Genomic DNA, 20,940 nt, shown 5'->3' on the forward strand with positions numbered 1-20,940 from the left:
GAGCACGCTGTGTGGCTGATGCTGCCTGCTCAGCTGCTTGGTGCCGTGTCCCGAGTCCTTACACAGCGTCCAGCTGCACATAGAAGGAATTGAGAAGGGAAATTGCTCTGAAAGCACTGCGCCTCCTCTGTCTCTCCTGAGGGATCCAGTTCACATGTCCAGCCTGCTGAAAGGCTGAGCTCTCCGGGCGAGGAACGTGTATTATCTAGTTTGTATTTTATGGCAGTATATGACTGTTTTGTTATAATAACAACAACAACAATAATAATTAGGGCTGTGAGAGCCCTAAAGGGCTGGAAAGGAACCAAGCCCTGCAGGTTCTCTCAGATGTTCAAGTCTGACGAGCTCGAACCATCCAGGTTTAACCCCCAGCACCGGTGCCCTCTCTCACCCTACCGGCTACCATCGGGAGCAGGAAGTCTGCCTCTGCCCTCCGCGTGTCAGCCGGGAACCAGGATACCCTGGGGCTTCTCGAGGGAGGATCCCGCAGTCACTGGGGAGGATGTGAGTGAAACTCACTGAACTTTCGTGGATGTGGGCTGAGGGTCGTGAATCATCAGATCTTCAGCCCAGGCCAAGCCCGAGTGGGTCTGACAGTCTGCGCAGCGCCACGCTGGTTTGGGATTGCAACACTGGCCTTTGCCCTCCGAGATCTCTGGGTGAAAGTCCCCCTTTCATGCAATTTTAAAAACACTGTGAAGGCACTAAAAGTGAGTCTTTGGTAGGAAGTGTTATAGGTGATGGAAGCCTCCTGTGAAACCTCCATCCTGGTGTCTTTCATTGGCTATTCTGTCTGGGCAGCAGCAGGATCTGGAGCTGATACTGAAAGAAGAAAACAGATTTTTTCCTAGCTCTCCACACTTAATGGACCTGGAAGGAGACAAGGTTGCTGGTGCACCAGAGGGGCTGCACTGATGGCGTTCAGGTCACTGCAGAACTGAGGCACCGCTCTCCTTTCCCAGCAAGGCCGCCCAGCAATGGGAGCGTGGGATGGGGGTCCCGGCCCCGCCGAGCTCTCCTCAGCTCTAATCCCAATTCCCACAGTGTTGCCTCAGCTAATCGCTGCCTCAGTTTTCCTCACTTGTAAAATGTGGGGGTAATAACTGTGCATACCTCACAGAGGGCTGTGAGGATTCATTAATTAAACGATGTTCGGGAAGTGCTTTGAAGATGAAAAGCCCTATATAAATGCTGGGTGTTACTAGTGCTTAGTGAGTACCTTCACAGCCACAAGCAGGGCGTGCCTGCAGGAAGCAGAGCACTAGGCTGAGACTGATGGCTAAGTGCCTTTAAAAATAAATACGATCAGTAAATGCACTGCAGGTCAGCTTCCCTCTCCTCCCCCTTGGGGTAAGCTCCCACCTCAAAGGAGCTCAGGTTTTTCTTTGCCTCCTCCACTTCTGCAAAGCACAAAGGAGCTTTGGGAGTGATGAGGAGAGGATCGTGCCCATGGTAGTGATGCTAGGAGACATCACAAGCAACCAGTTCACTCACAGGTACAAAATCTCTGTGTTCAACGAGCAGCGTTGTCCTGACAGGTCCCAGAAATGGTCTGAGCAGGGCGGCAGCTCCCCCGAGCCCAGTGTACCAGGAAAATGCATGTTTGTGTGCTGAAATGCCAGGGTTGCATGCACGAGCACTGTCACTGTTAAGACAAGCACCCCGCTGACATGCAGGTGGATGACATGTACGAAGTCCCATGACTACCTGTGCAGTCATACTAATTACATGCATACTTTAGGTAGACAAAGGCAAATCTGTACTTGCTCCTTCATATACATGTTTGAATGGAAACACAGATGCCGATTTCCTCTTCTTCCCAGTGCCCCTGGAAAATCTAGTATTTAATATTCACCTGACTAGGCAGAAATAAGAGAAAAGGGATTTTTGATTAGTTTAATTGTTTTTAATGACAGCCTGCCACATTTGACAGATCCTTCTTGCGAAGCTTCAAGACAGGCAGACTCTTCTTTCAGGGTTGCTGTGCGAGTTTCTGTCCTTAGTAAGATGCACTGAAGTTCCATTTTCTGAATTGGGTGGGAAGGTCACTTCTTTCACAATTCTCCCCAGGTTTGTCAGGGAATAACATACCTAAGCAATAACGTCTGACCTGGTGCAGATGTCCAGATGGAACTAATGGCAGAAACTGATAAGGTAAAAGCTGTGTTTACTAGCTTAAGCAAGACTTGATTAAAGAAAATCAACAGCTTAAGACCAAACATTGAAGCAGATTCAAATGTCCCTCTATAAGAGATTGAGGCAAAACCTGCAAATTCTTCTGAGATGGATCTATAAAGTGCTTCAAAAGCAAATGCTGGTTATTCAGTGGACTGATTTATAACACTGAAATTCATCAGACATTTCATTGGGTCTTTATATTCTAAAATTATCTAGAAAAGAAGATGTAAATACCTGAGTCATAGCTAAGCAGACCTTATCTATTATGCCAGGAATAATGTTGGGCTGCTGAAGGGAACATGAAAAGAGATGAACAGAAATATCTTGTAGATATTGAGGGGAGGACAGACGTCTTGGCTTTGGGGACACAGAGACCTCATGGGAGCAGCCAGCAATGAAGAAGCTCTGCTCTGTGCAGGGAGCTTTCTTTCATCCATTCTGGAGTGCCCTTTTGGCTCGTTCCTTCTTATCATAAAGCTTATCAGGCAGCCTGGCCACGTTCTATAACACACAGAGCACTAGGCTGGGACACAAGAAGTAAAGAGTACTGCCACTGGCAGGCTGTGATACCCCGTGCCTCAGTTTACCCATTGATTGAGGTGATAACCTTCCCAGAGTGCTGTGGTGATTAATTATTAATGTTAGTAAAGCATTCTGAAGATGAAGAGTGCTACATGCTGGCTAAAGATATTAATTACCTCAGACTCATGATGAAATTGTTATATTTACATAATGAACCAGGCACGGAAGAGCTGCAGAGATGGTCTGTCCTGGTGAACAAATTCTTCTAATTCAACTATCTCTGCCATCTTCATTATCTAAATCAAATCAAATCCTTTTTTCCACGGGGAATCTGCTCGTGGAGCAGGCAGAGCCCACATGCTCCATGTGATGCTCCCCGGATGGCAAGCAGCCACAGCACCTTTGCTAATTTCAGTCCCTGCCCAGCCCATGAAACTCACCTCACCCAGAACTTGTTTCAACTTCTCCAGCTGTTCTTGGCATGTGTTGAGATTTCATAAAGCTGATGCCATCAACTCCCACACACATGGCAAGAGAGAGTGAGAGAGAAAACCCACACACAGTAACTAATATATAGGGAGAAGAGATATTTGCATGGGAGAGCACAAACATGAGGCTTTTCTAGCTGGCTCCAATGGCTTCTGACTGTTAATGCTCAGATGCAAAGGGATATGCAAAGGAGGAGGGTGACTCAGGGAGTCCTTCCCAATGCACAGCTCCAGGAAGACGCACGCTGCTTTGAGCAGGGCCGCTCGATTAGTTTTTATGGAGGTCAGCTGGTTGATGCTTCCTGCAGTCCCACAGCAGCACAAAGCGGTGTCATTGCTTCGACTCTGCCAGCCTCGGTGGGCAGCAGGTGGTGTCCTCCCAGCGGGAACTGCTTCCCAACAGACTGGTGAGGGATGGAGAGGGTGACACGTCTCGGCCACCAGAGAGGCCTGGAGAAATCTTACTCATGGTCCAGGTTCAGAATGCAATCTACCCCCTGAGTTATTTTTGCTAGATATTATACACCATAATAGTTGCATTCCCCTTATTGGTCCTTTCTGGATTTCCTTTATTTTTTTGGAGGCAAGTGCATGATTTTCCAGGCTTTTCAGTCTCTGAGACTTGTCAGTCCATAATTCAGTATCCAGATGATGCCAAGGCATTTAATAGATCCTTTTAATGTAATAATCTCACATCAGTTTCAATGTGAAAAATCTTGCAGCTGCACACGAGGGAGGGTTTAAACACAAACCCGAGTACAGGCAGTGACACTTTTCCATACTCACATTTAGACCTGGGCAAATTTCCAGGGGAATCCACCTTTGTCTCCTACAGCCAGGACTTCAGAAGGAGCAATGGATTGTTCAGCAGCGAGCAGTCAGACAACAGTCCTGCTTAGGGTCTGATCTACCTAGTACAGGACAGACAGCTATTGTATTTGGGATAAGACAACAGCAATAATACCAAGACTCAGTGCAAAACATGGTTTGTTACACTGAAGTCAATGCCTTAGCTGAGAACAGAGTTGCTTCCTTTGCTCTTCATGCCCACCTTGCAGCCCAGCGCTGCTTATCTGCTCTGCTCTGCCTTGTTCAGTGTGGGATCCAGCTGGTGGGCTGCAGTTGCTTCGTTAATCACTAACGTGCTGCACACTAAGAAAGTACCTAAATGTGTTTTATAATGATTGAAAGGCTACAAGGACAGTGTGCTGACTGCCTTATTGCATACTCAGAGAGCCCTGCAAAAGCTTGGCCAAATTGTGGGGTTTAATGGACGCCAAGCATCAGGCCTTCCATTTCCTCTTCTATTTATGTTCTCTGTTTTAATGAAAACCACAAATCTTTCCGGGTGAATTGTTTCTTAAGTGAATTTAGAACAGTTAACACTTGCATTTATTAATTTTGTAGAAAAACAGGTATTACTGGTTGCTTAGGACTCCAAGTGCTATCTCAGAGCTCATTGGATGCCAGCTGCAAAATCTTGGTGCTAAGCCTTTGTTGATGATTAAGCCAGGGATGTTATTTTCAGTGCCATGGAGCACCTCCAGCTGTGGCTCCACAATGACCCGAGGAGGACTCAGCACCTCGGACAACACCTCTGCAATTAGTCTGCAAAGCAAAAATAAATGCAAAAAATAATAATAAATGTTTAGGACCAGATTTTCGCAACTGTGCGCACAGAAAGGTAACTGTTTGTATAACCTCAGCATGCATCTGCTGAGATCTCTGATACTTTGTGGTGATGGCACATCTGAATTATTCTTATGAATTGCATGCTTAAGCAATAAATGAGAGCCAAGTCCTAAAGCTACTCATGTCCCAATCCATGAATATGAACTGATTGTATTTTTAATATGAATGTTTGGGTTTCTGAGATCAGGCACTGAGTTTTGATATGCCCTTATCTGAGGAAGTATCTGTGGTGCCTTCTCCCTAAGGTAGCACTCCCAGATCCCACTGTGCCCTGGAGTTTTGTTCCACGGTTCCTTGATTGCATGATCAGAAATGCTCTTTCAGTAATTTCACCTCATTTCTTTTCACTAATGACAGATCTTTTCTCTCTGCAAAACCACCTTCAAATTCTTGATTTCTTTTACTGGGTCACTGTTAGCTCTTCTGTGCTGGAGATTTTTTGCAGATAGGCTTTATGCCAGTCTCCTGCATAAAACTGAATTACATCTTGAGCAGGTATGAACTTGGAACAATTCCTACCTCCCAGGTAAAATAACTCATCGGATGCATAGGCATACTGTGAATCCTGCACAGACTGAAGAGGCTGGGAAGCTGAAAGGAAATTTTTCTAACTCGCAGCTGAATTTCTCCTGGTGAAGGATATGTACAACCAACTGCAAGAAAACAAATGATTGTTCTGATTTATTTTCCACTGTAGGAATAATTGGTAACATTGTTCTTCTTGGCAAAGATGAATAGTTGGAACCAGACTATTTCAGAGACAAAATATCCACAGGGAGAGATTTTTGAGGCAGTCATAGGATGCACCCTACAGAGTGTGATTCTCATGACATTAAAGCAGTGCTAATGGCACTGTGATTAACTTCTAATGAAGAAAGAAATGAACCTGATAAACACAGCATAAATGTTCTACGGCAAGGACAATAAAAATATTAAATTTTAGGCAAGGTCTGGCTCTCTCTGAAGCCAAATCAGATGAGCTTACTGAACTTAGCCATAACAGGCAAAAGAATTTATGACTGTGGAGGACGAAGAAATACTGCCGTGAGTCTGAGTTGCTGAATAACTCTATACCACAGAAGAGATCCCCCAGAGTTTTGCAATAGTAACTGTTGTGCTACTTTGTGGAATTCTCTGACCCTTTGATAATGTTTCCTCCTTTTAACAGCACAATCCGCACTGCTTCTTGAAAGCTTTTAGAATATTTTTCCTTATGCTTTTATCCTAGAGAAGAAGGCAGGCCTGCATTTGGTATTTAGGACAGGGAGCTGGCAATCTGGATTCTTTTCAGCTTTGTCACTAAACCGTGGTATGACTTTGGTCTACTCATTGTAAAGCGCCACGGCTTAGGGAAGCTATGGGGAGTCTCTGTGCCTCGCGGAAAGGATCCTGTGTGTGCCTACTGAAGTGACCGCTTTCCCTAGCCTTGCACTCGGCAGTACCAGCTCCTTCACTGCTTCTTTGCCGCCTGGCAGAAAGTACTCCCACCTGTACCACGCTGAGGTTCATGTTCTCGGGGTACCCACAGTCTGTGATATCCATGGAATTGTAACGCCGGAGCTTTGCTCATTTACCTTATCCCCAACATCAGCTAAGCCTCTTAGTAAAACAGGAGTTTATTTAGTAACAATTAAAATTAGACATTTAGATATTAAACTGGGAGGAAGTAATCAAGTAAAATGAAAATTATTCCAATTCTAGCTGAAATTTTGCAACCAGAGGCTAGTGTTTTAGGCTCTCCTCCCCAGAATCTCAAAGAATGTCCACATGCTCAGGCACTGGGATCCATTAGCCCCAGTCCTGAATATACATCATGCTCCATCCTTCTTGGAGCAACTCTTTGAAGTTCTCCACAGTTTTGTTCCCTAGAAATTAAGTTTTATAATATAAATGCATCTCTAATTGGCTTTTACCAAAGCCAGCAGCAATGGATATTTTACCAGTGGTTCCTCTGGGTTTAGACCTAATTGACCAGAAGGTGTGTGACCTCTATAAATACACCTGCTGGCCTTTCCTGGGAGCGAGGTGCCTTATTATTTCTCCTTTCCTCCTATCCAGCCTGCTGGCTACTGCTTCCCACCCACTCTGAGCTGCTCCCTTGGTTTCCTTGTACAGAGTTATTAGTGTTATTCAAACATTGGTTATACACAGATTCTATTAAGCTTATGATCTGTGTTAGTGGTTTCCTATAGAGACCTATACGTGCTACATTGTGCATATAGGTTAGTTATTGATAACAAGTTGCTCAGGGGGGACTCATCTATGAGAACAGGAACTTCTCAGCTTTATGCTCTGACACTGTCACTTAGGCTATAATTTTCAAAACCCTCCAACAATAACATGCTTAATTTTTAATATCTACCTTCAGGTGAGTCACTGAGCACCTCAAGCTTCTGTTAACTTCATTTGGATTTGAGGTGCTGGTCTTGAAATGAGGCCACTGGCATTGGGCACCTCCAACTTCCCCTGACTTTGGCTTTTGGGTGCCTGTACACACTAGAAACAAGCTAAACAAAAACATGTTTGTTTTTTTTTTTTTTTTTTTTTTTTTTTTTTTTTTTTTTTTTTTTTTGAAGAGCCTTCAACATTAAAATGGGACTTCCAATTTCTAAAGGCTGACAGGGAATTAGTTTTGAGTCAGTCTTTGTGTGGTCATTTTTACTCTGCAATGAGCGTATTCTTGCACAGAATTACACTAAAAAAATTGTCAAGAGACATTGTCTTTTGTTTCCATGAGTTTGCAAATATTCCCAAGCAAATGTGATGTAAGCCAGCAAGACCCAGCTTTTATCCTCCCAAATAAAAGACCTTCCTGAACAACATAGACCCTCAGCTAACTTTGAGCTCCGGTGGCTGCCGGAGGGAGCGTGCTGCTGATCTCACGCTGCCAGCAGCCATAAGGCCCAAGCCTTTTGCCATGGCACTGACACGGTGCTGAGACAGCCTCTGCCTGAGCAGGCGTGCATTGCTGTGTGCCCAAAGCAACCAGGAACAGCACTGCTGTAACAGCAGCTAGAAGATTATACAATGTATGTGGCAAAATAATTCCTGTCTCAGTGCACCAGGAGCTCCTCCCCATGTAAACAAACTCTTGGTCACTTATGAAAGTTGGACTTTGCTTCTTAAATTATTTACGTCTTGTAAATTTAAGGTACCCTGAAAAAAATGGAGCAGAAAATAGATATTCAGGTACTTGGCACCATTTTCCAAAATTTCTGTTTGCATTCCCAGCAGCCTAAGCAGATAGATATATTATGAATCTGGCCTTTGATGCTCCAGGCTACTGCAAAAAGTTCAAAGCAGACACACACTGAGGTCACTGTTGCATCTTGCTGCGAGTGTAATGTAGACATCTGGAGCACTGCTAGGTTGGCTCTCCCAGGCAATGGCAGCTGGCTGTGCAGCGGTGTCCTTCTGCCCAGGCAGAACAGTGTAGCTCGTGCGAGCTCAGTGCTGCTACAGCCAGGCTACCACAGCGACGTGGACAAGGGAAATTATGGCTGCAGCAGGGGGGCTCCATATAGTACTGGCATGGCATCACGTTTTGATGAGACTTTAGTAAAACTAAGTTTCCCAAATTCCTCTGATGAAGGACATTTTATGTGTTCAGTCGGTTTCATTGCCTAATTATGAACAGCAACTAAGACTTTCACACACGTAGTTTGTAATTATTCACATTTTGCAAAATTCCCTTGCCTTGACTTCTCTATTACTACTAGTAGTGTAGTAGTAGTAGTAGTAGTACTAGTAAGGCATACTGCACATTTTATTATTTATCCAAGTTCCATAGACCAAGCCACGTCATCAAGCCTCACATCTTCAGCTGACAGCAAAATGGCCCAGACCTGAAGCAGCTGGCTTGATGCTGCTGTGATTGTGGCTCACATGTACCTTGACAGACTCCACAACACCTTAGGAAACTGAATTAAACTGGTAGTACACAGGCATGCAGCACATACCACCGAGGCTGATTCTGCAGATGGTCAGACCATGAGTGAGCTTGCCCACAGGAGCAGTCCAACCCAAGGACTCCCACTGATTGCAACACTGCAGTGAGATTATTTGCATACATGAATCTGTGCGTGTGGATATGTTCTTGTATTTATCAGTCCTGTAGTTCCTAGGTACCATCAACTTCCAGTGACCTTTCTGGGAGTTGGCGGCATTTAGGGCTGCATCGTATCCCGTGCATCTGTCCTAATTCAGCGACTCACTGAACTGCGCCAGTAAGACTCATGCAGATCTGTATGCGATTTACGGAATGGGGAACACGTTGAGTGCCTTTACGCGCCTCTAATCAGCGATTTAATTGTACTTTCAAAACACTGCTTTGAAAACTGTGCTCTCGGTGAAAAATAAAGCCAATGCTAATGTTTTTTTCCTCATGCTATTAGGTTGGGTCAGATTGGGAAACGCGTGTGCAGGCAGGCAGAGGCCGCCAGGCCGGCTGGCTTTGAGGCCTTGTTGGCGAGAGCTCAGCAGGGCCCTGCGCTGGGGCCTGGGCACCAATGTCCCACACAAAGAAAACAGTTCCTCGAGGAGATACCTTGAAGCCAAAGTAACTGAGCAGGGGTTCTGCGTTATGTTATTTCTTTTCTTGTTGGTGTCTGTACACTGCAGCCACAGTGGTGGGCAAACCACAGCGTGGCCTGATTGTCTGGGCAGATGGACGGAACAATGCCGGCCCCTTCTTCACGGGCTGCTTCTCCTGGAAAAGGCTTTCTGACTCGGCTGTGGGGTTTTGCAACAGTATGGAGTGAATATGTCCAAATGGGAAAGTCTCCAAATGGTGACTGGGACATTAGTACGAAGTATTATTAATAAATGAATTGACTTTGTTTTTATTAGCTAAATAAATAAACCTAGGCTCATATTGTTGGAGTGAAACTAAAACTGGGAGAGACAACATTAAGAACACAACTAGAATAAAAGCTGCCACACAGTAAATCAAAGAAAAAGAAAAGTACATGGCTATTAATGTTCTACTATAACATTCCTCACAAGCTCTCTGCAGTGTGGAGAACTGCAAGCCAACATTTTTCAACAGTCCCAAAGAATGCGAAATGTAAATGTTTAGAAGAGTGTTTTTCTTGCCAAGCTGAGAGCAATCATAAACATCAGCTTCTACTAGAAACATTTTAAAAAGATGCACTCCTTGCTGCCAGCTTTGGAGAGCAACACCATTTAAATTAGATTGGAGTGTCCTTGGATTCTTGACACTCCATTGCTACCTTTTATTTGCCAAAAATTGTTGGATCGATGTTATGTTTGAATTTAAAGTATGAACTGCAACTGTATTAAATATGTTGCTTAAATGTTATGTGGATAAGCAGTCAGTTAACCTGCCTTGGATTCATTTTGAGGAAGACACGGGTCAAAAGAAAACGTTGAGGGAAAAGAACCATTGTTTTAATTATTGTACTTATTTTCTGTGCCATTACAAATGTGCATGGTGTGTCAAGTGGCACTCACAGATTTGTTGAGGTGTAGTATTGCCATAGCTAATATCCTAAAAGCTAACCATGACTTACTCCTTACTGTAACTACTCTGCCTTTCAGCTGAGAGGTCTGTAAATATCATTAATAAAATTATCCAGTAAACCGCCATTGTAGATCTGTATTAGGTAATACTAAACTGCTGATCCTGACAGCATGTTATTTCTTCACAATAACATCCTCCTATAAATTGTCATCTGATAATCTTAGCCAAAATGTTAAAATACAGGAAAATTGAAATGCTTTGCGAACTAAAGCCAGTTTCAACTGATTGTTTTAGTTATATCACCCTCAGATTCCAAACAAATCAAATTATATAATTTTAGCATTTTCTAAAAAGTAAAACATTTTAGCTTTGGGATTCAAAGTTTCCATTTTAGTTTAGTGCTTAATTATATTTTTGGAAACCCTTAAAGCAAAATTAAATATTTGAATCAAACCATTTCCGTATGAACCAAAACATCTTTTTTGTCAGTGCTGCGAGTGAATCAAATTTAATATGTTTTTAGAAGAAAGAGCCGTCTCTGATCACAACCCAAAGCATCTCCTTATATAATCAGTGCTCATTTTGTTCACCTCCCTTATTTTGCACCATGAGAGCAGATGGACTTGGGTTCACCTGGTCATTTGTGGATCATAGTTATTCATCTTTGCACTTTTCATTTCAATAAAAGACTTTGAAATAATCTAGGAAAAATCTGTTCTTAGAGAAACTTTCCTGGTGTTATGTATAGCATGCCACTTCTTTGGAACAACTTTGTAAATTTGAAAGAGGATTTTCAAAGGCATAGAGAGCAGTTTGGAGCACCAGTCTCAGATAAACAGATTCTTAAAGAAGGATGACAAAGCTAATGCTACTTTGAAACTGTAGTACTGAAATAGTAATGGTGAAATCATGAGATTTCATTTTCAAAAACAGTAATATATTTTTAGTTCTTTTTTTTCTTCCTTTTTTAATTTGTATTTTGGGATGATCACATGCTACTTCTACAGGATACTTCTGCAAGTGTGGCTGCTGGGACTGTCCAGCTGCTCTGTTCTCCTCCAGTAGTCCCGTCTGAGAACAGCTGAACTTGTGGGGCATATGATGAAAAGCAAGGAGAAAACACCTCGTCATTATAAGCAGATGTTTTGAATGAATGCAGAAGACTGAATTAATTTCCTCTTTTTCTCTCTTTGTTGCTACAGAAACAGTGATCTTTGGAGTTTACAACTGTTACCTGTGTCAAAGAAACAGAGACTAAAAATGAGTGTAAGAGCAGAGAATACCTGCAGCCATCGCAGGGTGGAAGGACATGAAAAAGATCCAACAGCAGCAAATAAGAAGATGTGAGCTATGCTATGCTCACAGTGGAATCATTAGGAATTTTGCCATGAGAACAGAACGGAGTTGTTCTTTCAGGTATGAAATGCACTGTAAATTACAAATATTGAGCTCACATTAAGAGGTTAAGACAGGAAGCTGTTTTCTTTCTAGGATGAGCCAAGAAGCTGCAATAGCTGGGTCTCTAAACTTGTGTATTCTAGCCAAGCCTTGGCAGAAGTCTTGCTTCCAGCATCCCTTGAGGGTATTTTTACTTCCCAGTAATATATATCATAGTTCTCCCATCCCTTCCTTGAGTTCTGGTGTCCTTCTGTCTCTTTTCCATCTGATCAAGAGCCTACATAGTAATCCAAAGTACACTGGAGTCAGTAGATGTCTTTGCACTGTCTTTAATAGGCTCTGAATCAGAACAGAGAGGTCATAGTTAGGTTTGTAATTCGTTTTGCAGATAAATTGGAACATTTTGCCATTGTTTTGATTTGAACCTCAGATAGTCCTAGAAATAGCAGAAATAGCACATACATAAAGCCAGGTTCATGCCAATGGAACAACCAGGAGAGTTTATGTATGCCATCCCAAGAGAAACGGGATCTTGGTGGCGGAACCAGGAAAGCAGTCTCAGAGTCCTCACTTCCCTCCTTGTGCTTTCACCATTTGATCACACAAACTCCCCCAGATTATCATAAAATTGTGCAAAGAGCAACATCCAGTAGAGACCAGCTCTGCCTGGCTCCTATGAGCCTGCCAAGGCTGTTGGGATAGCGAGGGAAGAGAAACACAATTCATTTTAAGAAGGTTTTCCTCCCCTATTTTGTCGTTGTCTTTGTGGTGGTTTGTGAAATGCTGGGAAGGGACATTACAATGAACAGAAAATGTTCCAAGGAAACCAGCCTTCTCCATGCCATTGCCCAACAAGCATCCAGCGTACCAACCGCGGAGCTTAGCATAGGAGTGTATGACACGACACACATGGGGACTGTGATTTCTGCTGGGATAAGGCCTGTCTGAATTCACAGCGCAGAGAAAGGGCAGAGAATTAGAGCCTGTCCCTGCCTGGTCAGGCTCTCCCTCACCTCCAATACAAATGCAGGTGCAAAATTATCAAGACTGTATTTTTTTGCATAATTTAAAGCTGTAAAATGGAAGCTGCCTTTGAGCATTTGGCTCTTCCTCTCTTGCAAGTTAGGGCCAGATGCAAAAGAAGACTTAAGCACCTACAACTCGGTAGGTTCCTCCCTGCTCAGGATAACATTTCTTCCAGTACCAGCAATTTTATGTCTAGACATGCCCAGAACTGCTGTGATCTGAGCAGCTTAGTACATAGTTCCCACCTAAAACCTGTTGGGATCCTGAAAGAAGTAAAGGAGCCTCCATTTTCTCAGGCCAGCCAAATCAAATGGAATGTTCTGAACAAGCCTCATACACACCAGCAGGACCAGTCCCCTTGTATGGTACAGTCATAACTACTTTCTTTTAAATTTGACCAGAGGGGAGTGGTGATATCTGGCTGAACAGTGCTTTTGACTGACAAACACAAGCAAAGTCAGAGACGTTCTTAGCTATTTTGTGTAAGGGTCCAGGCCTGCCCCGGTCTTGTGGGCATTGTCTAGGAGAATAAACATTCCCTTTGGGAATGAGATTGGAAATCTGAAAGTTTCCACCACAAAGAAGAAAGGAAAACACACACACACACACACACATGCCCCTTTCAAGGAAAACATAAATGTAGAGAATTAAAAATAATAATAATAACAAAAAAAAACCTGAAGAAACCACAGTTATTTTGCTGGCTAATATCACGAAGACATGATAGTACTTGCAGCTTCCTGCTTGGACCTGGCTTGCTCCAAAGTTATTTTGTGTGTTAATCATGTGGTTTAGATGATGAAGATTAGGTCTGAGTAAGCTGTTTCAGATAAAAGGGGAAAAAGCAGCAACCAAACCTTCACCCAAAACTCCGACCTAAACTTTTCTAAGCTTTGAAAAGAAAAAAAAAAGTATTCACTTTTCTTTATTATTCTTTTGTTTAGCAATTAAGATTTTATTTAAAGGTACAATTATTCATTAGCTACAGTTATTCATTCAAAGTTTTAAAAGTGCAGAATGTTGTAAGAAGGATTACTGTTATCAGTACAAACACAAAAGTACATTTCTTTCCCTTTTCCTGAACTGAGCTTTCTAATAGCACTTTTTTTTTTTTTTTAATTCTTTTTACTGTTTCCAGTATAACCAACAGCATACTGTGTAAGTTTCTACACAGTTTTTTGTTTTCTATGCATCTTGGCCTGGAATGTTCAGTTACAGATTTCCCGATAAAGACTCCAGCTGACAGCTAGCAATTTGGCCAGTATTTCTCAAAAAATAGGTATATAAAATCACGTTCTAAAACCAAACGGAAGTGTGTAAGGGGTCTGATTCTCAAAAAACAAGAATTGCTTGTTGCTCAGCAATTTTGAAAATTAAACTATGTTCTTTAGTGCTTTACTGTGTAATACTTTTAGATACCTATTTTTAAGTATTTGCCTCAATGGGTGGGATACTTTTGTGTTTGATTTGCACACATTTGGCATGTAGTGTGCAAAGGAAATACATACCTTCTCCATTTATGTGCTGGCTGGGCAACTCTTTGCATATGCGTAACAAGTCCAATATTTGCTTATGCAGACATTATATAAGTACAATTGTAACTGCTGGCCCAATCTTCCATTGCTTTTAAATTATGCAGACTGGGAGCCTGGCACTTCCAGATGTGCTAGACAGGGTTTTACACACCCTGTGGACTTGTTCTGAGTCCCATGGGTTTGGACACAGCTGTAAGGCGGTGGGGAATCGGGCTCTAGGATATTGTATGAGAACACTTCTATTTAGAAAATCAACCTTCTAGAAAATCAAGTCTCCTGCATTTCAGTCCACTATAAAGCACCAGCGTGCAGCAGAGCTGACTTGAAATGACCCATAATGGACTAGCCATGGGGCAGGGTACCGGTCAGGAGATACCGTAACATCAGGCATTTCACAACAGAGCTGGACCTTGATCCTTCCAAAGTTCAGGCAAATAAATGAGATGCTCAAATTAGGAGTCTAGCTCCTTCACTGCAGTCACTGTCAAGAGCCATATAGCTTTAAAAAGAGATTGAGTTTCTGAGACATTAAGGAAACAGGGATTCTAACAGTTAAGCACGATTAATCCAAGCCTTAGAGCCAAGAACATGCAAAAGTGAAGTGTCACAGAAGGACATAAGACTGTGGCAAGCGCTGTCTGGAGACTGCTATTCAGTCGTTTGATTTTTCTGCACATCTGCAATTAGTGATTTCAAGTGGGATTGTTGGAGGGGATCTGCTTTTCGTGACAGCTGCTGTTTGTGCAGCGGTTCAAACCCAACTGCAGTCAGGATATATTAAAAATGGAATGAGTAAGCTGCTCTAGAGAGTGACTTCCATCATTATAAACTAAAGAGGCTCGGATTAGCATTTGAACTTTTTGAATGCTTATTCTAATTAAACCACAGAATCTTCTGAGAGCTTCATCCATCACTAATTAAGACATGCAACCATTTATCTGTGGTTCATCCGTGCACTTAGCAGTTTGTGCTTTAGTGGGACTTAGCAGTGCAAAGTGTCTGCGCTGGGCTAAATGCCACTCAGAGGAACACATGGACTAATGAACTCTGCACTTTTATATTAACCGTCTTACCCCTTCCGTACTCGGGAATACTAGTGTGGCTTCAGATGTGGAGCTAAAACAAATAATCCACTTCAAAAATAAACTGCCCTAGGAAGTATCTTTGAGCTTTTTAATGTTGAATTAAATATAAAAATAAAAACACGTGAATGCAAATAACTCTTCCTGCAAAGAATGCAGCACAAACTTCCGAGTGTTTTGGTAGTACCTGAGAGCTGGGATATAAAACTGCCTGTAAACAACAGTGAATCTGTCTGGCAGCTCTGTTTTATTTCTCTCTCTTCTCCATCTCCCCCAGTACAAATTAATAAATATTGATGAGAAAGAGAAGCAATAAGACTTATCTATTAATTTCTCTCCTTTTATTTTCTGGACATGCTTAATTTAAAAGTGTGTTGGGGTTACCTTTAGTCATATATATGGCTGTTTGAGCCTTTTATTAGCCATGATTCATTCTGCATATCAGCACAAGGTGGTGATCATGCTTTCAGTCTGTATCTGTTCCATGATGCTCGGTTATCTGTCTGCCCCTGAGCTATCGGTAGGTATGGATTTGCATGTACACTGTTGTCCTATGACAATAGTATGCCAGGAATGACCGGTCTGGTATTACCTGGTCAGGTGAGGTTCCATTCAAATAATGTACATGCCACCAAAACAATTCAGATCAAAGGTCTGTCTTTCAACAGAATTAAAATATACGGACTTCTAAAGCAATTTTAGCAGTTGGCTTTACAAATGAACTTATGTCAGCTGCTCTGTATGATGACTGACTAAATTACTTATATATCTAATCTTATCTAGCTATCTGTCTGTCTGTTTTTCAGCATTTCAGTACCCATCACCATATTATCTAGGCGCCACCATAAGATTAAGAAGCTCTGTAGTGACATTCTCAACATGATCTGCTCAGAGGTCATTAGCAGAGCCTTTCATACTGGCAAGGATCGGAGGAGAGCAAGGAAGTGCGCAGCAGAAGGAGAGAAAAAGGAAAAGAGGCGGTAAGCAGTTGGAGCCATTTTAGTTGTGCTCATCCTGTGTGGCTTGCTTAGCTAGTACTGAAATGTAAGAACCTCATGTCAGCTGTCTTTATTTTGATATGAGGACTATAGTACTTGTTGTTACACTGCTGTTACATCAGAAAATTATCTCACACGGCCTCCAGATTGCTGTCTCTGTGCTTTCTTCAGATGCTGTTTACCTGCTTGGTCTTCATGATTTCCGTATATTACTGCCTCAGAGCAGGATACGGCTCTCAAAAATTCCTAGTAGAGAGCAAGCACTGCATCTCAGAGAACCACCTTCTCCAAACTAATATATTAGCTAAGGTTTTATTTTTAGCTTAGCATGTGGATCCTACATACAGCTTGAACTTGGAGAAGGAAAAAAGGTGTTTTTTAATGTCCACAGAGTTACACAGGACCCATGGACTCAGGAGAGATAATTTTGTCCCATGAGACCCAGTCTTGCTTTCACTGAAGTCACCTGCTGTAGGCTCTCTGATTGCCATGGGCGCACACTGAGGACAGTCTGGGGCACTTGCATTTTGGAAGGGTGACACTGGCTCTACTGTGTGTGTTCACTGATGCAGTTTGTTGCTACCGTTTCAAGAAATACACTGGTAAGTGAAAAAATGGCCAAAGCTCTTTATTTCACTGCTGCAACTAGGAAGCCGGTTCAGTCCTGAGGAGGCCAATAGCAGTATGCTGATACACTCAAAAAAAACCCTCTGGGGGTCCTTTGTACCGCTTTTGGTACAAAAACATGGGGATTTACACTAGGGGATAAATAGTTGGTTCCAAAGCAAGAAGGAAAGAGCCAAAGTTGGAAGCTAACCACAATACGTGGGTGTAAGCGATTACCAAAGGCTTCCAGTAACTCTGCTATCATCAGAGACTGGCTTTATGGGTATGGCCTCAAGAAGTTTCCCTCCACTTAATTAAAGAGGCAGATAAGTATCTAGGTGGAGTGTGCAGATAGGTTCTGAATGAGTTATCCACTAAGGCTGGTTCGCTGCACCTATTGTTAAAGCCAAAATATAATATCAGATTAATGCATTATATTTGCCTATTATAGCACTATGTCATCATTATATGACATGTTATAATTAAAGCCCTGCGTTAGAAACAAAACTATTTGGCTTGGGATAAGTTGCCTTTATGACTTCTGTGGTTATGATTTCCTCCTTTTCTTAACCCCTTAAAACTGCATAATATAGCTATTTGTAACTGTATAAAGAAAGTTTCTAGTTTCAGATTCTAATCTCAGGTAATTCAATGTAAATAAAGTCAAAATCTGGCAGATAGGCTTTTCCTGTGTCTGAGTATTTGCTAATAGAGGGAAATGCCACGCTGCCCGGGTTGAAGGAGTCACAAAGATGGGCATTAGATTAAATACGCGCACACACAACTCGCCATCTAGCCCTCGTAATCTGTCCACATCAGTTCCTGATTATGTACAATTCCCCATTACTTTTTAGGAGAAGAAGCCACTCAGCATGCTTTTACTCTTCTTTTTCCTTCCTGGAACTACAGGAGGTAAAAATTGGTTATTAGACTGGTTTCTGGACCTAGCTCTCAGGAAACCATTCTCACGAATGCAAATCTGCAGAATGGGTGTGTGATTGCATGCCTAACTCAGAGATACGATTTAAGATTACAGTTTGGGTAACTGACTATGTTAATGTGTTTAATTAGTGATTTGCATATGCAAGCTTTTAAATTTCAGTAGTTGGTGATTCATGCATTTAAGTGCCAACCTTAGTCTTGCTGTCAGGTTTAGGTAGACAGTGTGCCAGCAGTACCCCCTATCTCCCACATCAAGTGCACAGGGCAAGTATTGTCACCACTCAAAAGGTAATTTCCTGAAAATAGTCAGGCCTAGTCTATTTGAGAAGCAAACGTGCTGTGGGGTTATGAATTTTCCTGCTGTTGTTTGGTAGCAGCTTTTATTATTTAATATTTTGCAATACCCTTATATAAATCTAATTGATGTCTTTTATATTAGTAACCAAACTTTGCATTTGTTTAGTTTGGAGATGACCACCTTAATAAAGGTTAATTATGAGAAGACGATTGCCAATAGCTAGGGGTGATATCCCACTGTCTTAGTCAATCGGTGAGAGTTTATTCTGTTGCTGCAACGCTGTTAACTCAATAGTTTGCTTCCTAATTCGTGGGTGACCTTTCGCCTAGACTTGGACAGAGCTGGGTTTGGCCTTGGTAACTTGCTTGTGCAGTTTTAGGCTTTGAGCATGCCAAGCACTATTTTGTTATTTCTGTTTCACATACATCTTGGAAATGCATGTTCGCTTCACGCAGGAAGGCCCCAGGTATAAATGCCAGATTTCTCAGGTCATCAGTCTGGGATATACATGGAATTTGGATTTATAAAGCTTGCTGGAGACACATTTTTAGCATTTCATCTAAAATAAGAACATTCCTAAAGCGAAAAGTAAATAATGTAAAAATAATAATATGCAACAAGGTGATTTTTTTTTGCACAGAAAAGTTATTTCGTCAGCTTTTGCTGTTGGACCCGGCTCAAGATGGGCCTGTCTTCCCTGCACAGCTGCTTGCTCACACGGGTAAGTCACTAAACTTGATCCCACTGTGACTGCTCCTGTTTGCACGGAAAGGAAGCTCTGAAGGGATGACTCAGAGGGCAAAACGGGATGGAATGGGCCACACATGGGCATTCCAGAGGAGTGTGTTCTCCTCAGTGCTGATTAATTTTCTGCTCTGCAAAATACTTAACAATACAAAACACTGGTAATTTCTTCATTCTTTAAACATTTCCATCAGTCTCTTAAAGGTGCTTTTATGAAGTCCATTCTGTCCTTTTCCATGTTGATTGATGAGTCAGACCTAATTACATCAACAATTTATTATCATGACATGTTGTCCCTGAGTAGCATGTTATTACATACTTAGTAAAACTGCAGACATACCCACCAATATCAGGAATTACATACTGTCAAGGGGAAGGGAGTTTGAAAGGAAAATGCTGAGGAGTCAGAGAAATTCTGTGAACACAGAGCTCGGGTTCCAGGAGAGGAAAAGGAAGATAGTACCCAACTTTAGGATCATTTCAAATACCTTAAAAAGCATGAGGCATGATGAAAATATGGCCCCTGCAGAGGATTTCATCATGAGGGATAGGCTTCTGTACTCTACGAGTCAGAAAAATTACTTTCTAATAGCATCTGCCTATTTTACATACATAATGAGCCAAATTCGGTGTGGTCATGCTGCTGCCTGGAGAGTGTTTGGAGTCAGGGACAATTGTGCTTCCAGTCATTTTCACCAGAAGACTGTCCTAAAGAGTGTACACTATAAAAATAACTGAAGGCTTTCCCTGGTGAACTCATTTTCATTTTTAGCATTTAATACAGACTAAGTAATTGATACGTGGCGTTATTGATGTCTCTTATCTCGTATTTCACACTTCTTTAAACAAATAACACCTGAAACATCCACCTCTGTTCTCTCACATCCAGGAAGTGTCTTTCTTTCTGCGGAATAAAGAAGTGAAGCGTTGAAGGGTGAGGTAGCTTGTCCAAAAAAGCAAGTTTGAAACAATGCCAGAGACAGGACTATACTTTCTTTTTTCCAGACTCAGTAGGCCATCATTCCTGCCTAGTTATATGGGGCAGAGCAGCGGAGGCTGAAAAGCAGCTACCTGGGTATAACATGAAGCACAGGACCAGTGCAGCGTGCCCCTGTACCACACCAGGGTCCCCCAGCTTGCTTGGCTGTGTAGTGAGACCAAAACCCTCCGGAGATCCCAAGCTAATGCTCAGTCCCTGCGGGGAGGCTGGACGAGGACTCAGATTAGCTCAGAGTGTAAGTTCTGTGAAGTGCTTATTTGGAGCTCACTTTTACCCCTTTCCTCCCCTCAAGACATTGTGGCAACTCTCAGAGGGAAGAACCTCACACTGCATTTATAATGCTGGTAGCAATGGGCTTTTCTGTCCTAAATTTGTGCACAAGTGATTTGGTTACAAACAACTGTGGATGTTGACGAGCTGTGGATGCAGGAGGCAGAGTCAGTCAGAGTTACCAGGACATGAGAGTAAAAGGCAGCATTCCTCCCAGGCGAGTTTTATGCAGTATTAAATGTATTTGACGTGGATAATTAATTTTGCCATTTTTCCACTTCCTACCCAAGTGCCAATGAGAAACCCTTCTCAGCATAAAGCCTGTTTTGAAGCAAGGGATGCAACGGCCTGAAACGCCTGAAACGCTGGTGTCTGAAATCCTTGTTTTACACCAGCAGAGCCTAAGTGCTAAATGGTGAGAATAAGGAAGGAATATGGGGCTGCTGGGAGGTGGTCCTCACCCTCCTCTTCTCTGACTGCACATGAGGATGAAGCCAGCTTCTGCCACAGATCCACAGGCAGAAGCACTTCCTGCAAAGATATCTTTTCCTTGAGGAAGAAAACCAACCCTGTAATTTCTGGACATTGGAGTAAGCAAAATAACCCTCCAAATGGGAGCAGCCTGCAAAGAACAGAACAGTGTTTGCCTCGGTGTGCAGAAACCAGGAATTAATAAGCC

General features: G+C 42.5%; 1 protein-coding gene across 2 annotated transcripts in view; it reads left to right on the top strand.

Annotated features, from left to right (window-relative positions):
- LOC309884285 (uncharacterized protein) overlaps positions 1-20,940 on the top strand; it is a 171,683-nt gene that overhangs the window by 131,814 nt on the left and 18,929 nt on the right. For both annotated transcript variants that reach the window (XM_082773098.1, XM_082773099.1), the window contains exons 4-6: positions 11,565-11,778; positions 16,210-16,383; positions 18,888-18,968. In XM_082773098.1, the coding sequence (XP_082629224.1) occupies positions 11,672-11,778; positions 16,210-16,383; positions 18,888-18,968 (362 nt within the window). In that variant the 5' untranslated portion in view covers positions 11,565-11,671. The remainder of the gene's footprint in view (positions 1-11,564; positions 11,779-16,209; positions 16,384-18,887; positions 18,969-20,940) is intronic.

Source organism: Aythya marila (assembly GCF_965140915.1).
Source record: "Aythya marila genome assembly, chromosome: 16".
Lineage (NCBI taxonomy): Eukaryota > Metazoa > Chordata > Aves > Anseriformes > Anatidae > Aythya > Aythya marila.